The sequence below is a fragment of the Protopterus annectens genome, chromosome 2.part2 (assembly GCF_019279795.1).
Source record: "Protopterus annectens isolate FY-2018-M chromosome 2.part2, PAN1.0, whole genome shotgun sequence".
NCBI classification, from domain to species: domain Eukaryota; kingdom Metazoa; phylum Chordata; order Ceratodontiformes; family Protopteridae; genus Protopterus; species Protopterus annectens.
Genome location: NC_056730.1, coordinates 386,661,156 through 386,681,279, shown reverse-complemented (window position 1 = coordinate 386,681,279; position 20,124 = coordinate 386,661,156). Strand labels below are relative to the sequence as shown.

The 20,124-nt window shown below is 39.6% G+C and overlaps 1 protein-coding gene across 1 annotated transcript in view; it reads left to right on the top strand.

The window, feature by feature from the left end:
• The window catches only part of CDC20B (cell division cycle 20B), a 453,794-nt gene that overhangs the window by 144,675 nt on the left and 288,995 nt on the right, over positions 1-20,124 (top strand). The window contains exon 5 of the mRNA XM_044064423.1: positions 15,188-15,298. Coding sequence (XP_043920358.1) covers positions 15,188-15,298 — 111 coding nt within the window. The remainder of the gene's footprint in view (positions 1-15,187; positions 15,299-20,124) is intronic.

The window sequence follows — 20,124 nt, the reverse complement described above, 5'->3', positions numbered from 1 at the left end:
TAGAGCATGGCTTCAGTTTTTGAAGGAGGTTTTTTATGGTAGATGTGGGTATAGGTTTTAATGAGAAAGGTGGAGACTGGGAAGAGAGGGTATGTAAGGGTGGTGATGATGGAGAAGAAATGGAAGGAGAAGCAGAAGTGGGGGGTATAGTGTTGTTAGAGGAGGATGGGGGTGAAATGGAGAGTGTGGTGGTGTTAGAGAAGGATGAGGTTAGTTTGGAAATAGAATCAATGCAAAAAAGGGTTAAAATGTGTAGCCAAATCTATGTCTGGTGCATTAGGGTCTAGGCTGGGGTTATCTGTTTTGCCAGGATTAAGGAGAGTGGAGATTCCTTTCCATAATTTTTGAGGGTTTATTTTATGGTTGTTTTGGAGTATGGAGAAATAGTTCTGTCGATCAGTGATGACAAGCTTTTTTACTTTGTTTCTAAGTGTTTTGCATTTATTATGGGTGGGGGTAGTCTTATTTTTCTAGTAATATGTCCAGGCTTTATCTCTGAGGCACATGGTTGCTAGTGTGTTTTTGGTTAACCAAGGGGCGGTTTTGGTTTTTGTTCTTTTTGTCTTTGTGGGAGCATGGTGGTCTAAGAGATTTAAGAAAGTTGAGTTGAAGTGGGCAACTGCATTTTCCAGGGGTAGAGTTTTTAGAGTGTTCCAGTTTATTGCTTTTAGAGAGTTAGAAAAGGTAGTAGGGTTGAAGGTTTTTTTGTAACTAGTAGTAATATAATTATGAGTAAAATATAAGGGTGAAGGAATTCAATGTGGGTAGGTGGTCACTAAGGGGATCGGGAAGGGTGCCACTGTCAGAGAAATAATGGGGGTGAGAGACTAAAATCCAGCCTAGGGTACTACCACTGGAGAGGTTTTTTTTGGGGGCTGGGTTATGAAGTTGATTAGCTGTGAGAGGTTGTAGAGGTTGATGTTTAGTTGGTTTGTGGGAGACTGAATGGAGGACCAATTGATATTCATGTCTCCCATAATTATTGTTTCATTGCTAATATTGGTAGAAAGCCAGGAGAGGATGTCCTCGAGTGTAGAAATATTGTCACCAGGGGGGATGTAAAGGGAGGCTATACATATGTGTTTGTGTTTATTAACTTGAAGTAGTGCTAGGATTAATTCAGCATTATTGAAGTGGGGAGTAGGTTTGTTATAGGGAGTAACTGATAAGGAGGATAGGTATAGGAGAGCTACTCCTCCCCCTTTTTTGTGGGTTCTATCTTTTCTAATGATAGAATAGTTGGGTGGTGTTATTTCAGAATCTTTTATATGGGGTTTTAACCAAGTTTCAGAGATGGACAGGATGTCAGGTTTATTATGTGTGAGTCAGGCATGGAGATTAGGGATTTTGTTAGCTATACTTTGGGCGTTTGAAGAGGTAAGTAGGATGGATTTATCTGTAGAGGGGGAGGTGGGGGGGCCTGGGTTAGGGTGTATATCTCCAGATAGTAGAATGGTAGTTAGGTTGGAGAGGTACTTTGACTGCTTAGAATCTAGGTTGAGCTTTAGTAGACTTGTGAGGGTTTTATTAGTTACTGAGGGGCGTAGGGTACTTATGAGGAGTAATAAGTTTATAGGGAAAGAGTAGATTTTTTTATGGGATATAGGCAGGGAGATACTGGGATATGTGGGTATAAGAGTGCTGAGGTAAGATGGCTGGTTATATGAAAGGATGGTGAGTGGTTAGTGTTAATAGGCTGGGTGAGGTAGTAGATATAGGATATGTTGAAAAGTAGTAGTAGTTGAATAGAGATGGATGAGGGTTTATGGTGAGATAGGGCTAGTAAGAGTAGGTATGATTGTGGCTGAGTAATTTTCAGGGGCAGGTGAGCTGTATGTTTACGGAGGAGCAGGTGAGAATATAGGTTATGGGAGGGAAGGGACAGGTGACTGATGGTTGATATGGGGTGGCAATAGGAAGTGGGTGTTGCTAGAGCAATGGAGACTAACTGGCCAGGGAGAGAAGTAGGTGTGGCTATGAAGGAATAAATGTAGATGTGCTGGGTTAAGAAATGCTAAACATCAAATGAGAACATGAAAATCACTAACATATGTTTCCCAGTATCATTATGTATCCATAACAAAAAAATATTTAAGCTGTAAAAATAATTATTATATCATATACTCAAAAAGGTATTGGTTTGTATAATTTACTTGAACATTATTAAGTCCATGGTTAAACAAAGATGATATCCAAAAACCAGCTGTTTGTGTATGAAAAAAAGTCCAAAACAAAATGTCCGTTAATACCAAAAAAAGATCTACATATACTCCTGGTTATGTGATAGTCAATCCAACGATCGAATGATTGTTCCGTCACAAAAATATTGATACGCTTGAAGCCTTCAACAGCACACAATAAAGACACAGTCAAACAGACCACGAAATTGCATGTCAACAATAATGATATCAAAATAGTAATGAAAGTTCCCCTATAAAGCAAAACCACCTTCCAATATGGACACTGCACAGTACATAAACAATTTGAAGACTGAAAACTCAACTGCCACAAAAGATAGTTAGTCCCGTACTGAGCAAAATCTAAACAATATTGTATTGCTGCAAAGACTGTGGCGATAAAGTCCACCTCGTGATAAAAAGTCCAGCTTCAAGGAATCGGTTGGTGTTCACCTCTTCCGACACCGAAGACACCAGAGAGCATACTGTTAATAAATCCACTTGGAAATAAGCAAATGAACCCCCAAACACATTTATTTCAAAGAACGACAGGTATTCACCTCCTCCAAATCCACAGTTAAGCACCTCTCACAAAGAACCTTTGCATACTCTTGTAAGTCGGCTATTATACAACGACCCCCCCCCATTAATATTCAAAAAACGTGCACTTTTTCCATTACTATAACTGTTTTTTTAAGCAACGGAGAACGCAAGATCTCCATTGCTTCATACTGTCTCACTATGTTAAACGAGTTTAACATAGCGAGACAGTTTGTAAAAAGCAACGGAGATCTTGCTTTTTCCGTTGCTTTTTTCAAAACTGTCTCGCTATGTTAAATGGGTTTAACATAGCAAGACAGTTTGTAAAAAGCAACGGAGATCTTGCTTTCTCCGTTGCTTTTTTCAAAACTGTCTCTCTATGTTAAATGGGCTTAACATAGCGAGCCAGCTTTAAAAAAGCAACGGAGATTCTCAGTTGCTTTTTTAAAGCTGTCTCGCTATGTTAAACCCATTTAACATAGCGAAACAGTTTGTAAAAAGCAACAGAGATCTTGCTTTCTCCTTTGCTTTTGCCCACAGCTCTGATGTACTGCGTAGGCATACGCATGCGCAGTACATCAGAACTGCTGCAGAATACCAGATAGCTGCGGAAGGGCAGCAAGGAGGCATTATACAATGCCATTATTTAAGAAAAGTAATTATTTTTTTTCTTAAATAATGTCATTGTATAATAGCAATAACTCACTTCTGGGTGTGGGTAATGCTGGATTTACCCACAATTGTTTGGCCACTCGGGCTTCGCCCTCGTGGCCAAATCACACCAACCGTGGGTAAATCCAGCATTACCCACACCCAGGCGTGGGTTATTGCTATAGTATTCACCTCATCCAAAAGCCTGGAACTTCAAGGAACGGCAAGTATTCACCTCCTCCAAATCCAATAAACTGCTGTTGATTTTCTCTTCTTACTGCCCATCCTCCCCATCCATCCACCTCACTGGCCCGCTTCCTCCATCCAGCTTGACTCATGCTGTAATTTCTTCATCCAGTACTTTTACTGTTAGCTTGACACAACTGTGCAAATGTATGCAACACTGAGCTTTTCTCCTAGAGACTCCTCTTTCGGCTTTTCCCGGTTAGGGGTCACCACAGTGGAACTCCGGTCCGCTAATGACACTTAAACCTCAGGTACTGGAAGCCCATTGGATATTTGCAAATGACCAACAATGCCATAAATCATACAATTGAATACACAGTTCAACACACCATCCACACAGCCTATTTTCCCATAAAAGGGTGTATATCAACGTGCATCCACCTGAGTTGGGGGGAGAGCACCTGATGCATGGCTGTATAGAGACATCCTAACTCTCCTCATCTGTGAGATAGGCCAAGATGTCATCATGGACCTCTTCTACATGTATATTAGTAATATTCCAGGTGTGTGCAACAGATCTTTGTGAGTTGTTACTCTTATATCAAGTCTGTTACTTCTAATAGATGTCATCAAAGAGGTCATCAAAAGCATGCATGATGACAACAGTATCATCTTATGGAACTTGACCAGGTCAAGGCATTTGACACAAATCCACACTGAGGTATTCAATCAACACTGTCATATGTGGCCATAAACAGCTATATCACCAAATGGGTAGACCAGTGTATGACATATGTGGCATCTCACTATGTTGAAATGTGTGACATGACCTATATCTTAGGTCCAGTGATCATGTCAGTACATCACAGGTGTCTGCTAGGCCCTTTCCTGTCCATTAGTTAAGTGATAGACATCACAGATAACATGCACATGGTGTGTCCAAACAGCTACCAGAAAGACTACAGATTGTGGGCAATCATTGACTCCAACTATAATGTCTATAATATTAGTATAATAAAGACAGTATCAGCACTTACCAAAAACTGGTGCCACAGCCATTACACCTTCATTGACAAGAAACATGGAGGGATTTGTTGAAACAGGAAACAAACACATCACCCAAGTATAATGTGGACATCACACCCTATAATCAGACCAATAGGTATGTGACATGTGTTCTGGGGTAGATGGTAAGTGGTACATCCTCCAGCATGTGATCACAGTGCTGACTATTCCCTTGAATGTAACAGAAGTACTGGGTGTGTGAAGGACATGCACATCAGAAGCCATAATACCTTCATGGTTCCCAGCCTTCATCACACCAGTAACTATATACAATGCATCCTTCATGTACCTCCCTATACATCTTACAGTGATGTGTAATTGAAGTGTACCACCTTTGTCACAGTGAACTGATGCACAGCTTATTGGCCATACCTAGGTATTCTTTCTGTGGCATATACATGATTGTCTGATGGTGCAGAACACCAATCAAGTTGTTAGACCAGATGCATGTGTGCTACCTGTTCTGCTTATGCACACACTACATACATAGGTATCTGACGATATTAATGGCATGTATATCATTTGTGACAGTGTGGATTGTTGTGTGTGTGTGTGTGTGTGTGTGTGTGTGTGTGTGTGTGTGTGTGTGTGTGTGTGTGTGTGTATGTGTATGTATATATATATATATATATATATATATATATATATATATATATATATATATATATATCTATACCATTGCCACAAGACAGCTAGCCTGTTTTGCCCATACTGTCACATACAGGTATAGCAGTGTCCCTCTTAACACCTCCTGCAGATACTACAATGTCAGGACAGTGTGTGTGGTTACCCTCATGCAGTGTGGATGTATCATAATAGTAATTAAACTGTGTGTGACCAGGCTCAACTCTTACATCTCTACATCACATATTTATGTCCGAAACATGGGATTAGTGGTGGTATTATTCTGATATTATCCATTATTGTGGTTGGCTCTTGTACTGTTTTCCATGATCCTTTACCTGTGGCCACCTTGCTGGAAACCTCTGCTGAGACTACACTCCCATTCAGGCATATCAGTTTGCACAGCTTTACATTATGCACCCTACCCCAATTGTATGTCAGATTCCTGGTAGATGTCATCTACATTATTCATGTAAGGATGCTTATCTCACAGACATTATCCCTATTGTTATGTTACCTTGTGTGACAGTCATAGGCAACATATTTTCACTTTACAGTCAACACTGTACCAAATAGATATCTGCTTGGTGTTGCTGCGACATCCATCTTCCATTGACATGCCCTTCTCTGCTGTATGTGAAGGAGTTTTAGCTATCCTCTTTCCCTGTCTTCATTCCTACAATTCCTTTGTGTGTCCCTGTTCAATATATAAACTTCTCCTGAGTGATCATTTTGCATGGCAGTCTATGTCCTTTAACAGATCATTAACACAGGTTCAGTACAGAATGCCAGGAGTATGATATCACAATATTCTGCACTGTAGGTACACTGCCCTGTACTGTGTTTGGACCATATACTTCACATTTATACCTCTCAAATGTCCAGATATTCCCAGGATGTCCAGATGTTTTCTTATCAAATTTGTGGCTTTCTGCCATACCATTGGGACAATCTCTGGACTTGTGTGACTCATCTGAGTGCATACCTCTCAACTGTCCAGATTTGTAAAGAATATCTACTTTTTATCTCATATTTGTGATCTTTTCCTCATAACATTTTTGTTTTTTTGGCAAATCATTGGCATGTCATTGCAGAGTGAAGTTAGAAACTGATAACTGACAGTTGAGTTTCAAACTTCAACCTCTTCAGAAAGTTCATGCTAATGCACAACCTATTATTCTATCAACTTTCAAAGTTTGGAACTGCAATATTAAAAATATATCCCTATTTTTGGGCCTTTGTCCCCACATTATGTATGCCTTTGTCCATATATAGTCTGTAAATCTGCACTTTTGTGCTCATAGTATTCTAAGAATTGTGACAGTACATACTCTGTATTGTGTGTTCTTTCATGTATGTACTATTTAATCTATGTGTAGCTTTTCTCCTTGGGCCTCCACTGAAAATAGGCTCACCTAGGCCCATTGGACCATCTCGGTAAAGAAATGCAATAAAATAAATAAATAAATCTTGCTCATAGAAAATGACAGGTATATTTGAGTTTCATTCTGCCACATTTCCATTTGACATCTATGACAAATATGTCCCTATTTCTAGTTAAATGTCCCCACATTATGTTGACCTTTGTGGAGAAATGTTGCACTAACAGATTCACAGCTATCTGTGAAGCCCTGGTGGTCATTGTGGCATTCTACACAAACCCGCAGACTGTAGGTGCTCTATTTTAAACAGAATTGTATCTGCATTTGCTTATTGCCGGCCATGAAACTTAACTTAGGTGCACTGAGTGTCATTAATATGCTTTGCACACTACTGCTTGCTGTGCACCACTGCACAAACATGTAAACTCCGTTTAGGCTCTGCATGAAGCCTACACAGAGTTTATTGAATCCTGGGAATGTCTCTTAACATGTTATTTATATAAGTGACACGTCTTAGTTTTAGCGTGGCTTTTAGAACAAGACTATTATTGTTATATTTAATGGCCATAATCTTTTCTAGTGTATATCACATTAAATGCATCCAGTTTTAGCCCCCCCAAAAATGCCGTTCACACTGATGACACTTACATACCTTTTTTTTATTCGTAGTTTTTCATGTGGCTTCAGGATGTAGTTGTAGCTGTGTATTTTGCAACATGCCATATGGTCCTGACCCTGAAGTTTTGCTAATTTTTTTTTTATACAGGAAGAAACTTGAAATGAATAAATAGCTGTCTGGTTATAACTCAGTCAGAATCACCAGACTACATTAGTTCTACAAAGAAATATGCACTTGCATAAATTGCTTTGAATTTTGACAGACATAACCTGCTACTCTGAGAAGCATATGCAAAAAGGGAGATCTGAGTAGTAATAAATCAGCATTTAAGTTACATGTAAAGGGCTGACTGAAAACCCTTACTGGGAAAAATGTTTATAGGTATGGACACCTGCCAATACTGAAGGCTCCCTGATGACAGCCTACCTAGGCATGTATCTATTTCTTCCATGTCTGATTAAGGTAAAAAACAAATTCTAGGAAGAATCAGAGATGAAATAACAAGTACAGTGTAATGTTCCATTTTTTTCCTTTCTTTTTTTGCTTAATATCTAGCATGGGGTCTGGTTTTATTTAATATAATATGTACATCTTTGTTTTTAAAACCATGCAGATATTGAAATAATTACATGATTAATTTATTGTATATATGTGTATATAAATACAGAGAGAGCGAGAGAGAGAGGTATGTGTATGTATTTCCATTTTTTTTCATTTTTTTACAGTGTCTTCTTCATCATCATCATCATCATCATAATCACAGCTGTCAACCTCTTAGCATAAAAAAATCTGGTCAACAACAAAAATAATCGTGAGACAAAGCCTTAGAATAGGGACACATTTTAAATATTGCACTTATAAACTTAGAAAATTGCTAAAATAAAAGGTCTTGTATTACTATGTATTTCCTTAAGGATATGAAGTTTGAAACTCAAAAGCCTGTCATTATTAAGTGAATTCAGCCTTCAATGATTTGCCAAAAATTTCAGAAAGCTACAAATTTTATGAGGAATAGACCAAAAATGTGAGACAAAAATCTGGACATTCTGTGAAAATCTGGACAATTAAGAGGTATGATGATGATCATCTTCATCAGCACCCCCCCCCCTTTTCCCCAGTTTTGTACATGGGATAAGGGTGTCACAAGAACTGCTGTCATCTCCTACCTTCTTTAATATGCCTGACTGTTACAGGTCTTCTCTCATGAAATGCACCCATCTCTTTGATGGATGTCATTGTTTCCTCTTGCCTTCTTCCTTTCCATCACAAATCCTCTTTGCCAGATTGTCTTCTGCTTTCCTACATACTGTAAGCTGCTATCTTTGACTTTCTCTGCAACTGGAGCTTCTTTACCTCTGCTCTGATGTCATCATGTCTTCATATATTCCATGGTGTGCATTTGACACCCTATCTCAGGCACTTCCTCTGCATTACCTTTCTCTTCCGCAACTGCTCTGTCTTCATTGTCCAGGGTTCTGTACCATACAGTAGTACTGGTCACACCACTGTTTTGTGCCCCTAACTTTTTAGCTTCTTTTGCATTGTTCTGTTAGACACTACCCCTGGAACTCTATGACAGTTGGCTGCAATCCCTCTGATTCTAGCTTTGGAGTTCTCATTCAGATGTCCCATCTCCTAAACCACCCTTCCCAGATACTTGAAGCTGTTAAGCTGTTCCACTAATTTCCCATCAATCTTAATTTTCAAGTTCTTCTGATTTCCCATTTGCTACCACAACAGCTGTCTTCTCTGTACTCAGTTTTATACCAAGTACCTCCAGTTTTGCATTCCATTCCTCTATTATTTGCTGAAGTTCTTGTTCCGAGTCTGCCTGCAATGCCACATACATCCATACATACAAATATTTCAGGCATGGGAAATAATACCCTTCTGGCCTGTGAATATACCAAAACAATCATTCCCATAATAAGTTTCATGTTCTTCTTCTTCTCTTTTGGCTGTTCTCATTAGGGGTCACCACAGTGGATTATCTGTTTCCATTTCTTCCTGTCCTCTGCATATTGCTCTGTCACACCAATCGCCTGCATACCCTCTCTCATCACGTCCATAAACCTTATCTTAGGCCTTCCTCTTTTCCTCTTACCTGGTAGCTTCATCCTTAGCATCCTTTTCCCAATATATTAATCATCCCTCCTCAGCACATGTCCAAACCAATGCAATCTTGCCTCTCTGACTTTGTCTCCAAACCGTCCAACCTGAGCTGACCCTCTAATATACTGACTCCTAATCCTGTCCATCCATCCTTGTCACACCCAGTGCAAATCTTAACATCTTTAACTCTGCCACTTCCATCTCTGACTCCTGCCTTTTTGTCAGTGCCACCGTCTCCAACCCATACAACATAGCTGGTCTCACTACCCTCTTGTAGATCTTCCCTTTCACTCTTACTGGTAACAGTCTGTCACAAATCACTCCTGACACTCTTCTCCACCCATTCCACCCTGCCTGTACTCTCTTCTTCAACTCTCTTCCACACTTACCATTACTCTGAACTGTTGATCCCAAGTACTTAAACTCATCCACCTTTGCCAACTCTACTCCGTGCATCCTCACCATTCCTCTATCCTCCCTCTCACTCACACACATATATTCTATCTTAGTCCTGCTGACCTTCATTCCTCTCCTCTCTAGAGCATATCTCCACCTTTCCAGGGTCTCCTCAACCTGGTCCCTACTCTCACTACAGATCACAATGTCATCTGCAAACATCATAGTCCATGGGGCCTCCTGTCTGATCTTGTCTGTCAACCTGTCCATCAACATTGCAAATAAGAAAGTGCTCAGAGCTGATCCTTGATGTAATCCCACCTACACTTTAAACAGATCTGTCACTCCCACTGCAGACTTCATCACTGTCACACTACCCTCGTACATATCCTGTACCACTCTTACTTACTTCTCTGCAACTCCTGACTTCCTCATACAATACCACAACTCCTCTCTAGGCACCATATCATATGCTTTTTCCAAGTCCACAAAGACACAATGCAACTCCTACTGACCTTCCCTATATTTCTCCATCAACAGTCTCTGAGCAAACATCGCATCTGTAGTGCTCCTTCCCAGCATGAAACCATACTGCTGATCGTTAATCATCACCCCCTTCTTAACTTCGCTTTCACTACTCTTTCCCTTAACTTCAAGCTGTGATTGATCTTTTTTATCCCTCTGTAGTTACTCAAACTCTGCACCTCATCCTTATTCTTAAAAATAGGTATGAAAATACTTTTTCTCCACTCCTCAGGCATCCTCTGACTTTCCAAGATTTCATTAAACAATCTGGTTAAGAACTCCACTGCCATTTCTCCTAAGCACCGTCATGCTTCCACTGGTATGTTATCTGAACCAACAGCCTTTCCATTCTTCATCCTCTTCATAGCTGTCCGTACTTCCTCCTAGCTAATCTGCTTCACTTCCTGATTCACTATCTCCACATCATCCAACCTTCTCTCTCTTTCATTCTCTTCATTCATCAGCCCCTCAAAGTACTCTTTCCATCTGCCCAACACACTCTCCTTGCTTGTGAGTACATTTCCCTCACTATCCTTTATCACCCTTACCTGCTGCATATCTTTCCCAGTTCGGTCCCTCTGTCTAGCCAATCGGTACAGGTCCTTTTCTCCGTCTTTATTGTCCAACCTTTCATACAACTCTTCATATGCCTTATCCTTAGCCTTTGCCACCTCTCTCTTTGCCATGCTCCTCATCTCCTGTCTACTTTCTTCATCTCTCTGACAATAACACTTCTTCTTCACCAGCCTCTTCCTCTGTATACTCTCCTGTACTTCCTCATTCCATCACCAGGTCTCCTTGTCCTCCTTCCTCTGTCCAGATGTCACACCAAGCACCTTTCTAGCTGTCTCCCTTACCATCTCTGCTGTAGTTTCCCAGCTATTCGGTAACTCTTCACTGCCCCCCAGAGCCTGTTTTAACTCTTCACTGAACTCCACCTCACAATCACCCTTTTTCAACTTCCACCATTTGATCCTTGGCACTGTTTTCACACTTGCCCTCCTCTTTTTGATCACTATCATCATCCTACAGACCACCATTCTATGCTGCCTAACTATACTTTCTCCTGTCACCACTTTACAGTCTGTATTCTCCTTCAGACTGGCTCTCCTGCATAGGATATATTCTACCTGTGTGCATCTTCCTCCATTCTTGTACCTCACCCTATGCTCCTCCCTCTTCTTAAAATACATATTCATCACAGCCATGTCCATCCTTTACGCAAAATCTACTACCATCTGACCTTCTGCATTCCTCTCCTTAACCCCATACCTGTCCATCACTCCCTCACCCCCTCTGTTCCCATCACCAACATGCCCATTGAAATCTGCTCCAATCACCAGTCTCTCACCCTTAGGTACACTCACCACCACTTCATCCAACTCACCCTAAAAATGTTCTTTCTCATCCATCGCTCACCCAACTTATGCACTAACTACATTCATCCTTACACCATCAATTTCCAGCTTCATAAACATCGCTCTATCTGACACTCTTTTCAGCTCCAAAACACTCTTGGCATACTGTTCCTTCAGGATAACCCCTACCCCATTTTTCCTCCCATTTACACCATGATAGAATAATTTGAACCCACCTCCTATATACCTGGCCTTACTACCCTTCCATCTGGTCTCTTGCACACACAATATATCAACCTTCCTTCTCTTCATCATATCAGCCAGCTCTCTCCCTATACCAGTCATACTGCCAACATTCAAAGTTCCTACCCTCACTGCTACACTCCTAAGTTTCATGTTGCTTTTTTAAAATATCTAAGCTAGTGCTTGTTTTCATATAATTTGGTAGTCTATTCCATGCATCAGTTCTTCTCTCACAGAACCAATTAGTGCAACTCTCATTCCAATACAATCTTCTACATAGGTTGTCTGATGATTCTCTATTATTCTTTAATAATCTTAAATGTACATCAGGGAATGCTTGGGATTCTCTATTATTCTTTTATAATCTCAAGCATTCCCAGAGGTAGTTGTCTGTATATGCCCTATATACTTGAGTAAGGTTTCCTCTTAAATATTTGTATGAGACAATGTACAAGTTTAGATATCTTTCATAATAACTTAAATTTTCACATCCAGGGATGCCCTTGGTATATTTCCACTGTACTCTTTCTAATTTACTCATGCTTGTTTTCTTATAACGTTTCCATATTGTTATTCCATTCTCCGTTTGGGTCTAATGTAACTTACAAACAATGATTTCATCATTTCTAACTTCCTAGACTTTATAAATAATTTTATACAGCCTATAGTTTTATAACTATCACTAATTAATTGAATGATGTGATTAGAAGAACTCAAAGGTGGATGTACCCATATGCTCAGGTCCTCAAATGAATCTACAGGTTCAATTGCTGTGTGCTGTATTCAATATTCACCCTTCACTTTATGTCTCCCAAATCTCATATGCTTTGTTTTTGATGTATTTATCAGGATATTATTCTTCTGTGCCCAAATGGTCAATTTAGGCACGTTCTTTTGCCAATATGCCCCGACTCTAAGAGATGTAATCTGTTTAACCATTTTCAAGCTATCTGGATACAGACACTAGAATAGCTCAGATAGAAAAGCCAGATCTGAAAGATACAACCTAAACAAGTATAGGCCTAGGACAGAGCCCTGTGGGCAACATGGTCTGTATACCACATGTTTGTTGATCTGTTCCCTACAAACTGTTTGCTAAAGTTTTATAGTCATATATTGAAAATTATCATGTTTTGTCTGTGCACTTTATCCTTGGTCATTTTATATACCACTCTTCCTCTGAGACAGATTGGTGTGACAGTGATAGTTGTTAACATTTGCTGCTGGAACACAGAGCGAGTGGGATTGGAATTAGACATTAATTGAACTACTGCCTCTGGAATCAAATTTTGTATATAAAACACAGGTTAACATTAGAAAAGGTCACTTGTACTTGGTGAGTATAACAAATTAAAAATTAGAGCCAGTTCCACTGGCATAGAGAGAGATGTATTCCTGAATGTATCCCGTACCATCTGAGTTAGAATAGCAGGCTTGGCACTTGTTAGAAGTGGTGCAGAGAAAATAGGAATGATCTGGCTAAGTGGACTTACCTGTCCCTGAGGAGAAGTAAAAGGAATGTGATTGAGCATACCCACTGTTGTAGAAACTCCGGTGTTGATTACGGACCATATTGTGATGCTAACTACAAGGGGCAGGGTCATTTCATTATGTACATACACAGGCACATGTGTACATCATAATGGTTAAGTGTTTACCTAACAGATACAAGGTGCAGGGTTTCTCACACTGGGCAATTGGCTAGGCTTAAAATGGCCCACAGGGGCAGTTAGCCTAATACTAATCTATGATGAGTGTATATTTACATGATCTCCAACACCTGTCCTATTTGGACATGCTCAAATCACTATCACTGTACTTGGTATCTTACAGATTTCTCAGAGGTGAACTGTGTTTCACCTACAAGGAAATCTCGGACCCTGCACTACTAGAGATGCTCCATATCCGTAATTTAACTCCTCATGCATTACCTGATCGAAAGGTCTAAATGTAATATGCAACATTAACAAAACCTGCTGGAGAGACAGGTTTGTCTTCCACAGGCTGCCCTGTCTCTAGAATAGACTACCCATACACGTCAAACAGAGTACCTCTCTGACCCTCTTCAACCGTAACCTTGATGAGTGGATGGGAAACCACTGATTTGTCCCAAGGGTTCCACTTCTGTCCCTCATTGACAGTGGTGACAGGTGCTAACTGAGGGGTTTTTTTTTGGGAATAAACTCTTGTCTAGGCTTGTAAGGGTGCCAGGGCCATTAGCCTAGTAACCTCCTATGATCCTATGATCATGATAACTTCTTTCAGAATCAACATCTCAGATATTTTAGCCAAGAACAAGGGATTAGGGGCTATAATAGCAAAAAGTGATGGCTAACACAATAATGGCCTTTTCTATTGCCTCTTGGCCTAATGAAGTAGAAATAAATAGGTCAGTTGCCTGAGTGGGGGCTGAGAGTTGCCAAGCAGTGGAGGGAAAAAAAATGATCAAATGACTGAATAAATAAATAATACAATCCAAAATAGTTAACATTTTGTACATGCTACCATCAAATAGTTTGTACAAGGCAAAAATTAAAATCACTGAAGTAATTCCATCAATATGCCACATCTGATAAATTGCCAGTCACATGGGTCTGACTATTATTGCATATTAAATACCTGCAGCATACCTCTCAACCTCCCCTAATTTGCAGGGACATCCATGATTTTGAATTATAATTTTGATCTGATCTTCTAAAATTAGTGATGCTTTGAGAAAAAGGTGGTGGATCCTAATCAGTCAATAAATAATAGCATTCAATATAGTTATAGATGTCTTTTACTTCAGAAAATGCTTGTTAATTCATGTACTCTTATTACTCAACTTTCTAAATAAGTGGTACTAATTTATGAAAAGTGTCCCTAATTTTAATTCTTTTTCTTGAAAATTTTTGACTTTAGCCTCGATTCTGGTGTTGAAAGGCTGAGAGCCATGACTTACTGACTGAAAGCTTTTGCTTGGAGTAATCTCATTTTTTTAGAAATTGAATATTGCTTAGAAATTCTCATCGAGGGCAGGAAGCATTTTCTTATAATGATTAAACAAGTCAGATATTCTATTCCCAGTGATTCAGTATGTATTTGTTGAGTGGCTATATTATTTGTTTATATGCAGCTTTTCTGAATATCAGACCCATCTGTTTTCTTATTTTAATTTGCTAGTGTGCAGGCTGCAGAACTCGACATGACTCTTCTATAGCACGATGTGTAGCTTCATATATGAATACTCTGCAGCCTGCAGAACTGGACATGACTCTTCTATAGCCTAATATGTAGCTTCATATATAAATACTCTGTTTTTTTTCACAGAATGTCAGAAGACTTCATTCAAGCCATATATCTCATCTGATAATATCAGCTGTGGCATACATCTGCAACTAGAGAAAAAAATTCATATTCATGGTTTGAAAGACGATTACTGTAAGTATACCAACTGACATTAACTATCTCTGTTATATATTACTGGAGTTATGTTTTTTAACATACTAGCACTATAGTACATCTAAAGAAATGTAGAATTTTATGATGGTGCAGGTATAAATTTAATCACAGAACTTGATCTTGCTATGGTTTTGCTAGACCTTACTAATTTGTACTCCACATCTGCCTTGTGTCCACTAATCTGTGAGATAAGCTTCAGCTCTTATTTGATCCTAAACTGGATAAAATAGGTATTGGAGAATGAATGAATCAATAGAATAAAAAAAATGAACGAATGAATAGGTTAATGCAGTTTCAATCACTTTAGGTTTTTATTCCCTGTTCTAATAGGGTTTACCATAAGTGCTCATGAGCCATTTGTTTGCAACACACTTCCTTGCTGTCACTTCGTGATTTTGGCAAATGCTCTATCTCCCACTAACTTGATCTCCCTTAGCTATCTAGACCTACCACAACCCTGATCCTAACCCTAAAACCCCCCACCCAGTGTCAAACCCTAAAGTCCCCAAGTGGTCCCTAAACCTAAAAACCCCCTTCCTTCCCTAAACCTAAGGTCCTAGTTGCTCCCTAGATCTAAAATCCCCTTCCCCTCCCTAAACCTAAAGATAAGGTTGCCACCTTTTCAAATGCCCAAAGTGGGACATTTTTGGTACAAACGTCAGATGTTGCAGGGCAAAACATACCCACGGCCAGTACAAAGGACAAAACTTCACTTTTTGGCCTAAATAAAAGGTTATTCTTGTAGTATTTTAATTGCTTATTCTGTTTCTTATCACATTTAGGTGTTTCAGATACAGAATAACTGTTTTATGCAACTATTACATCAAGTATAGAAAATATGTTTGTTCTAAAATCTCAGAACATTTGCCATTTTTTCAATTTCTTTGCAGGGCACCACTATCCAAAGAGGGACTGTCCCTCACAAAGTGGGACAGGTAGTAACCCTACCTAGAGAAAAGATACCTTCCTAAATCTAAAATCCTATTCCCCTCCCTAAACCTAAAGAACAAATCACTTCCTAAATCTAAAATCCCCTTCCCTCCCTAACGTAAAGTTCTGATCACTTTTTAATCCTAAAATCTCCTTCCCCTCCCTAAATCTAAACTGCAAATCACACGCTAAACCTAAAACCCCCTTTCCCTCTTTAAATCTTAAGTCCCCCTCCCTGCTTCCCTCCCTGATATACCTGGCCCACTAGCACTTCCTTACCTAGGAAACAAGCAGTCTTATGAGGCAGCTGCTTGGCTAAACTCATATTCAGGTTTGAATGCTAGCATGTGGCTGCATGGTCTACAAGACACTCTAGCTCTAGCATCAAGAAACACGTCTCTGAGTGCTTGGAACTCTTGTGCTTGTAGTGCTCCTATCTAATAACTATGCGTACAAGAATAATAGCTGCTTTTTGACTCATGTTGTCTGAGAGCGTATCATTTCAGTGGTCAGTTTTCTGAAAACATCGTCAATAATGAATTCTATAAAGACTTTTGCTATCAGCAATTGCCTAAAATAATAATAATGCCTACTGGTATGAAAAGAAAGAAACTGTTACAGTGTAGATACTTTCTTTATGTATTCCATGTGCATAAATTAACCTTTACAGATTTGTCTGTGAGTGGAAAAAAAGATATTGCATTTTAATAGGAATGGCACATAGGAAAGGAATTATGGAAAAATGAAACAATGATCATGTGGGGTCATACAATGCCAACAGTTAATAAAACAGAAGCAAAAAAGACATATTAAAGTTCAAGAAAAGAGGACAGCAACATCATTTATTATCAAAACAAGTACACCTGGTGACGATAGTGCCTTATATACTAAAATATTTAAGATTCAGAAAATATATCGTCCAAGCAAAAAGCAACAGCAATGTGAAATAAGGACACCTCTATAGCTCAAGTGATAGCATAAGTAACTTGGCTAACAAAAAAAAAACAAAGATTTTACAAATATACTTAAATATTCCAACAATGAATCACAGAAGGAGGCAGGTCTGGGTGCACTGCAAGAGAAGAATGTTTGTCTTTTCACCTTTTCCCGATTAGGGGTCACCACAGCGGAACTCAAGTCCGCTAATGATTGACAGTAGATTTTCACGAACGCCGCGGTGCCAACTCAATGTCCAACCTTCAACGAAGGCACACCCATTTACGCATGTCTTATGAATGCCACCCAACTGCGGGGAGGACATGCAGACTCCACACAGAAAGCACTCCCCGCACCCCAGCCGAGAATCGAACAGGAGAACCTCTCGCTTTGAGGCAACAACGCTACTGCTGCACCACCGCGGATCAAGTGCTGAGAAGAATACTGTTGGCAAACATTGGAGACTGAATCAATACTGATTTTATGAACTTTAACTATAGTCATTGACCATAGACTTATGAATGAGGTTCATTCCTGTAATGGTATGACAAATTCTAAATACATGAAGAAATTAAAAAAAAAAGTACAGTCCAGTGGTATCACATTGCTTGAGAATGCAGTGACAATCAAACACTGCTGTAATCGAGTAGGTGTATAGCATTAATTTTGAATGAGAAAAGAGAGCTTATGTTGATACAGTGAATTGCAACATTTGAAACATTAAATGCACCACATTGCTTAAGAACATTGTGCCAAAGAAACATTGCTGTCACTGGGTGAATGGATCTATGCCATTATGTATAACTTAAAAAGCTAGGTTTATTTTGATAAAGGGAGTTCCAGTATGGGGGAAGGGCATAAGGGCTCACTGTTGTCTGAGAATATTAGACCGGGCAGTTTTGCTGTTGTTGTATATATTTTTTGTCATTGTTAGCAAAAAAGGGATGCACTTGGTTTGAATTACAAGGAATTTTACACAGAAAACTGCTTCAGAATACTGTGATATGCATATATTGCTGTGACTAACGCTGACATTCTATGCTTGGGGATTTAGTTTTGAGTGGAAAATGGAGGTTATGTAGAGACAGAGAATTCAGCTCAGTAAAAAAATAAAATAAAATAAAAAATAGGATCACACTGCTTGAGAGCACTATGTAAGTTAGGTATTACTGTTATTGATTGTATTTAGACCATTGTTTGTTAAGTGAAAAAGGAAAGGTGTTGATATAGGAAACTCCACAGAAAGAGCAATTAAAAAAAAGTAACAAGAAAATAACACTACTACATTGTGTTTGAAAATCATGCCAGGTAGTTATTGCAGTTATAGGGAGACTTTTGTTATGAATAACATGATAATGAAGGCTTGCGTTAAGATATAAAGAATTCCACAGGGAAAAAAAAAAGAACTCCAGTATTCTGACTGAAAACAATATGGCAGCCAGTTCTGCGCAACAAAGCAGTAAAGCCCTGACTACAGTGCAGGTGACCTATGTGGATATAGCAGTGTAGGTTTCTGTAAGAGATGGCTGGGAGGCAAGAAGGTGAGAGGTTGTTGCCAGCTTATTCAGCCAAGGGATGGGAGGCAGCTGTAGCTTACTTCTTGGGTGACACCTACTGGGAGCTCTAGGTATTACATCTATGGAGCACAGGCACAAGGAACCTGAGCTACTGTAATGCAGAGGTATGTACCACAGGATGGGTGCGGAGACATGATCCCTGATTTGGTAGCATGCAGCAGAGCTCAAAGGGCCACCAGAGGGAAGGGACTGTTCTACTAGGGGAGACCAGGTTGCTCCACAGGATCGGCAAGCTGGCCTGCTACCTACCATATGATTTTCACTGCTGGGGGAACAAATGTGAAAGTTGAGCTTCCAGGCATAAACAAATGGGTCAGTGGGTGCTTACCTTCCCTTGGAATGTTTGGCCCTCACTCCATTATAACCAATGATGCAACTGGAATACAGGAAGAGGAGCTGCTATCAAGCTAAGTCCTTTGGGCATACATTGCTGATACTGAGATGGCCATTCTCTCCTTAGATTCCTCCTTATAAGTGGAAGAGGGAACTTGAATTGATTTGGTTAATTCCACATAGAAATATATCTATTTAAGTTACATGTAGAAAATCATGGGGTGCTTCATATGATACTGATAATGTACATCATGAAAACTATGTACAAGGTAGGTCTCAGATGCCTCAGTATAGTAGAGACAGTGTAAAAACAGGACCAGGTGAGGGAGGCCTACTACACATGCTTATGTGCAATTAACTCACACTGCCTGTTACTTGACACAGCAAGGACCCTACTTCCCAGTAGCTCAATCCTAGTAAACTATATACCTTCCTAGAACCCTAAATCTAATCCTAAAACTCAGTCTTAGTCCCTAACCCTAATATCAAACCTTACTCTCTAACCCTAACTCTAACCCTAAAACTCCCTCTTACTCCCTAAAGTACAATTCCCTGATCACTTCCTATCCCTATATTTCCCTCTTGCTTCCTAATCCTAAGTACCTATGAACCTAAATTACTTGATTGTACCCTAGCTCTAAACTCTCCAGTCTCTCCCTAAATGTAAAATTCCCCAGCAACTCCCTAAACCTAAATTCCCTGATTTTTGTCTATATGTACAACTCCTTCTGGTTCTATAACCCTAATCCCAAACCCCACTTTGTAACCCTAACCCTTATTCTTCCAGTTTCCTACTAAATGTAATCACCAAACTCTCCCTCCCTCCCAGTCTCTGCTCACAGCTACCATACTTAATATACCCAAACTGAGCTCCAGCAGCTCCAGTCTTTCTGCATGGCTGCAGCACCTTACTTGAATGCATAGTTAAGTTTGAGCTTGCGTGGCAGCCTATGTGAGTTGCCTGACTGACAGGTTTCTGGCTGGGAGCCTATGTTCTCTATACATCTGGGTCTTGAATAATTAAAACAG